Source organism: Rosa rugosa, chromosome 6 (genome assembly GCF_958449725.1).
Source record: "Rosa rugosa chromosome 6, drRosRugo1.1, whole genome shotgun sequence".
Taxonomy (NCBI): domain Eukaryota; kingdom Viridiplantae; phylum Streptophyta; class Magnoliopsida; order Rosales; family Rosaceae; genus Rosa; species Rosa rugosa.
In genome coordinates, this window is record NC_084825.1 from 53,554,726 (window position 1) to 53,561,110 (window position 6,385).

The 6,385-nt window shown below is 39.5% G+C and overlaps 1 protein-coding gene across 5 annotated transcripts; it reads left to right on the top strand.

Annotated features, from left to right (window-relative positions):
• Window positions 1-1,307: 1,307 nt before the first annotated feature.
• Window positions 1,308-5,990, top strand: LOC133717881 (probable AMP deaminase). 5 transcript variants are annotated; one of them, XR_009850001.1, is made up of 11 exons: window positions 1,308-2,442; window positions 2,524-2,670; window positions 3,286-3,379; window positions 3,470-3,513; window positions 3,916-4,045; window positions 4,144-4,337; window positions 4,429-4,503; window positions 4,726-4,813; window positions 4,944-5,005; window positions 5,360-5,473; window positions 5,602-5,988. XR_009850001.1 is itself a non-coding variant. In XM_062144630.1 (10 exons), exons 6-10 carry the CDS (start codon window positions 4,283-4,285, stop codon window positions 5,713-5,715), a joined length of 420 nt encoding a protein of 139 aa, XP_062000614.1. In that variant the 5' UTR covers window positions 1,308-2,442; window positions 2,524-2,670; window positions 3,286-3,379; window positions 3,470-3,513; window positions 3,916-4,045; window positions 4,144-4,282; the 3' UTR covers window positions 5,716-5,990. The 5 variants fall into 5 exon arrangements, 4 of the variants coding, with proteins under 4 accessions (XP_062000614.1, XP_062000617.1, XP_062000615.1 ...); XM_062144630.1 differs by lacking the exon at window positions 4,726-4,813 and having other exon boundaries at window positions 5,602-5,990; XM_062144633.1 differs by lacking the exon at window positions 4,726-4,813 and having other exon boundaries at window positions 3,289-3,379; window positions 5,602-5,990.
• Window positions 5,991-6,385: the final 395 nt, after the last annotated feature.

Consider the following 6,385-nt stretch of genomic DNA (forward strand, 5'->3'; position numbering starts at 1 on the left):
GCTCAATTTCAAAACCGATGTCAGTAAATCGAGCTTAGTAATTCCAAATCTCGGAAAAAAGGGACTAAGCAGCATGTGAGGAGCGGTTTTTGAGGAGTTAGCTATTATTAGAGGATTAATAGCATGTGGGGAAACCGAACGGTTTTCGAGGAGGTAACTGTTCTTTTCACGAGATTACCTCCTCACGACCGTTGTTTTTCAACGAGTGATTAATGCCTTAAATCTCGGAAAAGAAGGGATTAACAGCATGTGAGGGGACCGAACGGTTTTCGAGGGGGCCTACAGAGATTGGCCCGCAAAGCTCAATTTCAAGCAAAGTTCCTCCACGCGGAGTTTCGCCGGCCTGAGTGGCCCGTTCTCTGAGATGGGTCAGGTTGCGGCCCATTTCTTCAGAAGCAGCCAGAGGTTCATCGAGTTGGGCTTCTTCTGTAGCAATCGCGTTTTCAACAAAGGCTAAACCGGTATGGAGGTCCTCGATCCGAAGTTTGAAGTCGGACCTTTGGATTTGTAATTCCCGCAGGCGGATGGTTCGCTCATTTAAAATACCGCGAGAGATGTCCATTTCTCGAGAGAGGCTATTCAAAGCCTCTCGAGTGTCGTGAGCCTGGGCGTTCGCGGCCGGTTGACGTTGGCGGGCCTCATCAAGTTCATTCAGCAGATCGTCAATGGCACTAAATTGCTGTAGGGTCAATGCCTTCTCCTGGCAAAGATACCTTAGGGCTTCCAAGACTCGCGGGAGGATGTCTGTCTCCAATACCTGAGGACCCAGATGTTCGTGAAGCACCATCTTAGCCTCATCCACAGCAGAAGGAGGAGTTATCTCCAACACCCTAATCAGTCTCTCGAATCTGGTGGGAGGAGGAGGAGGCAGCAGAGGCGCCACAGGATCACGAACCACCAATGCAAAAGGGTGGACAGCTTCCTCAGTTTCTTCATCTTCAATAGGTTGGTCTATCCCTTCAGCCGCGGGAGAATCTGGAAACTCAACTCGCGGCTCACCATGGGCAAGTGGAGCAGATTCAAGCACAGAGCCCTCAGCTTCAACGGTTGTCTCATTTGTTCGCGAGACTTGGGGGGCACCACCACCGTCAGTATCATTTTCCATCTCTGGGGCGACTGTCCCGCCGATAAGACCAGCAGCGTTTGCAGCCACCTCCTCGGTACAAACAGAATCCTGGTCAGGTTCAGAAATGTCAGAGAGCGGGGTTGGATCTAAAGGGAAATGGAAAGTATTGGCCAAACAGTGGCTTACCTCTCGAGCTGTCGGGTCAATACACTACAAAAAAGAATTCAATTAGCTTCACCAATTTGCGTCGGCGTGCAATTGCCGTCGCTAAAGCCTACTCTTTTGCGACGGCAAAACTTGACCGTCGCAATTGTATAGAGATTTTGCGACCGTATTAACTGCCGTCGCCCCTAGTGGTCGCCAACCACTATGAATTTACTTCGGCAAGCATTAGCCGTCGCAAGTTTTTAACAGTTTGCTACTGCAAAACACTTGCCGTCGCTTTAGGGTGGTTATCTGAACGATTCTATCTCTTTGATTAAAAGAAAACTTCTTTTCTTTCTCTGCGCTGCTCTCTTTCTTCTTTGACCCCATGACTCCATCTCGATCCGACACTGATGATTACTTTCAGATTTCCTCTCTAGATCTGCCAAATTCGTAGCAGAATGTAACCGCCGACTAATTGCTGCGATTTCGGTCCTGTCAAGTTTACCAAGCTATCTACAAACCAATCGTTCCTCTCAAGATCCTTCCTCTGGGTGAGAAACAAAAGGAAAAGGTCAGTACTATGTACATCTGTATGTCAAGAGTTCCTTTGAAAATCTGTTAATTAGATTGGGTTTTCATATTATGTAAACTTTCACCGAATCTAATATCAAATTCTGATAGGATACGTTAGGGTTTTAGTCTATTTTGAAGATCGAAAGAGTTGTGAGCTCCCTTTGTAGTTCCGCTTAAGAGATTTAGGTTTTTCTTTTGGGTCCGGTAATTGTCTCCCTTAATTCTCAGGTCTGGTTGTATTTGGATGTGAATATGGTCTCGATTATTATGGGTTTTGTTTAAAGTTGTGGTCTTTCGATGGATATTGGGGGTTTTAGATTTGTGGGTTTTCCATTGTTTTGTTTTTTGGTGAAATTGGGTTTTGGGTTTGGTTTGTTTGATCGTCGATTGTGGAAATTGAAAATGAGGGTATGGTTTTTGCTTGATTGTTCACTACAAAAAAGAATTGCAATGGCTACACATGGATAGCGTCAGTAGCCAAAAGGAGCATTGGCTTTGAGGTATTGAATATAATTTCATTCATAGTTGAAGGGTTTTGGGTTGAATAGAATTTCATTCATGCCTGAAGGGACGTTCTGTTACAGTGAATCTCTGATATAGTTGAATTTGCAGAAATTGCTGGATGCTTACAGAGGTTAAAAAGCTCAGAGAAGCAGGTTGGGAACATTTATTTAATTTGAAAAGTATACAATGTTTGGGGACAAAGTCAATTGTTGTGGTATTTCAATAAACTACAGAATATTTGCAGGCATTTCAACTCTGACCATCCCTGTGCAGTTCCAAGCAAACAAAATGGACTCAATTTGGATAAATACTGACAAACCAAGGGACATTGTTTAACGTTTATGAGCCAAAGAAGAACGATCTAAACTTTGCACTCAAAGGTCAGCCTCTTATACTTGATACAATTCTGCTGATTTATTATTCATATCATTACTCCACCATAGAACACAAACCACTAGATGTAATGTGAAAGCATAGAACACTTTGAGATTTTTCATTTCATCAGCTTTATGCCAATTTACTATCGCCTCAAACATTTTCATGTGTTCAATGATAAATTTTGAATTCAAATTAAATTTTCATTTCAACCAGGTGTGTGATTTTTCTATCCTTTTGTACACTGTTCTTCCATTTTACTAAACAGCCACAATCTGGATTGAACATGATTGAATCTGTCTGTGCTCTTTGTCTTAATGGACTGGCTAAATTGATTAATAAATCATTAAGTTGGCCAACCTTCATTCTAAATACCTACAAATCAGAATGTTGTTCTTCTTTACAACCCAATCAAACTAAACTAAGTAATTGTCAGTGTTTCCTTTCAACTGATTTGTTTTAGGATATTTAATCCTGAGTATAAATAATGACCTTATTCTCATCAAACATACTACTGTCTTTTTAGCTTTTTATTAGCTGCTAAATTTACAAGACCTTTCTCTTTGTTTCTGGCATCAACTGATGATCAAAGCAATGTTCATTTTTGTTTTGTTGTCTAGAAGAAGTGTGAAAGCCAAGATTGGGAAGCTACTGTTCACTGTTGTCAGCAAGCTCTTATTGTTTGCACTTTGAGTTTTGACACCTCCACATTTGGTAAGAACTTCCTCTTTCTTTTCAGGTTGGGTTTATGTCACGTTTCTTTCTAACATTGGCAAGTTTTTATGCCCACAATGTCATTTGAAGAACTATGTATTGCTGGAGCTATCATTGTCAAGTTTCCTGTTTTGGTATGTAATGCCAATTTACTATCCTTTTATATAATTAACTATTAATTTCAGCCACATGTATCATTTTTCTATCAGAATATCCTTATATTGTTTAGAACTGACTGTATTGCGCAGAATATCGCTTTGCCTCCATTTCCTGCAATTCATATTACCACCCTTTTTCTTCTTTACTTCTACCGTGCCTTCTTGCTGTATTGACTAATTTGGTTTCCCATGCCCTTTTAATTCTTATGGCTTTGATGAACTTGCAAATTTGCAAGATTTTTTTTTATGGCTTGCAAATTTGCAAGATAAATATGCAGAGAAGTATACATTCAAAAGCACACATGATATTTAGACAAAGATATAGTATATATTAGCTAGATTCTGAACATGCAACTCCTTTCTTTTTTCCTCCTCCAGGGGAGCTCATCTCCGGGACCTTCCAATACCAAAGTTTTTGGCCATTTTGTCAGCATGGGATTTTCCAATAATGGGGGCAAACTACTTTGAAGCTACTGTCAAATGGTTGCCAAAGCTATTCAGGAACATGGTAAGGGCATTATGCCATATCATTCTGTGTGGTTTATACTCGGATTCTTGGAATGCTTCAGTTTTACCATATTTATCACACTATGATAAAATATCCAGGCGAGGAAAGCGCCGATTCAATCCGTCACATCATTGTTTTCAGCAATAGTACTATCTTCAACTGTCGAGATCTCAGCCTCATTCTGTTTTACATGCTTTGACAGTCCTTTGAGATCAGATAGACAAGTTTCTTAGCTCCATGATGAAAACATGTCATTGTTACTTTCCTTTTTCTCTTTTTCCTGTGCAATCATGTAAGTTCTTTCTTTACCTCCAACATAAAACTATCTGAAGTTTATGGTAAATCTCCAGACATCTAACATTTGCACTTATGATTTCCAACAGACAATAAAAACAAATGTGAGGGCAAGCGTGTTGCTGAGACCTTGATGTTTGACTATCATCGGCAACATGGGATAGGTATAATCTCATTTCTCTTTTCCTATTTCCTCCGACTAACTTTTGGTGTTTTTCTTTTCAATGGTGAAGTCGGTCAATGTTTTTCTCTTTATTGCTTGATGGATTTAATTGACTTTCTCTTTGACTTCCATTCACTGTGTGCTGTTTTTCTACAAAATGCATTATATAACTATGTTCATTCAAGTAACTATGTTGCATTTTTGCAATTGCTTTTTGCTTTAGCTTCTGGGCACAGTTTTTACTGCCTATGCTTTCTGTTTTCAAAAAAGGCTCAGGGAGATTTTCCTTAAGCAGGATAATCTTATCCAAGGTATAATTGTTTATTGGCTTACTTGCTCTTTTCATAGTTAAGTATTGGATTCTCAAGCCATGGCTTTTGAGATGTTATTTCTGTCAAGTCTTAGAGGCATTAATTTTCATGATTATCTTTTGTTGAATAGGCCGTTTCCTTGCTGAGCTGACAAAGCAAGTGTTTTCTGATCTTTCTGCCAGTAAATATCAGGTGCTTTCATGCTCTGCTACTTTTGTATAGGTTTTAGTGGTTTTATTTCCCTTTTTTTTAATCATCAATTATGAAGAATGATAGACTGCTAGTGTGGATTAACGCTCCAACTATTAATTAATTCATACATACTTTAATTTCCCAATCTGTTGGATGTAAATACTAGTGTTTATAATAATTTAGATATCTGGATCAAGTTTAGGTTTCTGAATGATCCTTCCTTGCCTCTCTGAATGTTCATTGATATGGAACAAATGACCACTCCCTCTCCATTCCTTCTTGTTTGTTTGTCTTTCTTATTTCTCTGCATGTCCAGATTGGCTCCTTGCCTGATGCTCTGTTTTTATACTGCAGATGGCTGAGCACAGAATATCAAAATATGGCAAGAAGCAAAGTGAGTGGGACCAAATGGCTAGTTGGATAGTGAACAATGAATTGTACAGTGAGAATGTTGTATGGTTGATACAGGTAAATGCAAGATTACCTTTCAGAAATAGGTCATATGAATTTGGGGGTTCTAGTAACAATGTTAGATTTAGGGTTTAGGATTCTGTAAAAACTTGAATTCTTATTATGCAATTTTTGTCTTCTTTCAGCTGCCACGGCTGTACAATATATACCAGGAAATGGGATATATTGTACATACTGTATCATTATGTGATAGGTTCAAGATGCATCCAGTGGCCATGAAATTAGAAGGGAGTCCATAGGAGAAGGAGTTCATCCAGATTCAACTAGTGATCAAGAAATTGAGCACGCTCCAGTACTCACCAAGCCCTCTAGTTAATGATAAATAGTATTGTGGTCAAGTCTGCTTTTGAACAATATTAAGTTTGGGAATGTTTCTTCCAGAGTTTCAGTTATCTAGTATGGTAGATTCTTAGTAGATTCGTATAATTATGAAAGACTCTGGTTTGTTTGGTTAATTTCAATTTGTACTTGGTAATGAAATATAACTTGGCACTTATCAGTTGTGAGATAGCTATGAATGAAAGGATTATTTTGGTGCTTTATATTGTTTTACTATATCTTTTGATTGTGTGTAAAATGGCAGAAAAAATTGGGTGGTCAATTGGTTGTCGCTAAAGCTTCATATGGACAATATTTGAGGTGGCGACGGCAATGACGCCGTCGCAATTAATTTCACTTGGGGTGGAGGGAAAATTTCATTAAAAAAAAAAATTAGTTTATTGCAAGCAAATAGGTTACTTGCGACGGCGTTTTCAGTCGCTACATGCCGTCGCCAAATAAGCGACCAAATCATTGCTACGCTCGTTGCCGTCGCTAAATACGGTTGCGACGGCATTTTGCCGTAGCCATGAGCAATGGCGACGCCACCAACGACAACGGCGTAATTGCCGTCGCCTAGCCGTCGCCATT

Excerpts from the sequence above, each read along its gene's own strand:
- LOC133717881 (XM_062144630.1), top strand. The coding sequence starts at position 4,283 with ATGATGAAAACATGTCATTGTTACTTTCCTTTTTCTCTTTTTCCTGTG. Across the intron at positions 4,504-4,943 it reads TCATCGGCAACATGGGATAG|GCCGTTTCCTTGCTGAGCTG; the intron begins GTATAATCTCAT and ends TTTGTTGAATAG. Across the intron at positions 5,474-5,601 it reads ATGTTGTATGGTTGATACAG|CTGCCACGGCTGTACAATAT; the intron begins GTAAATGCAAGA and ends GTCTTCTTTCAG.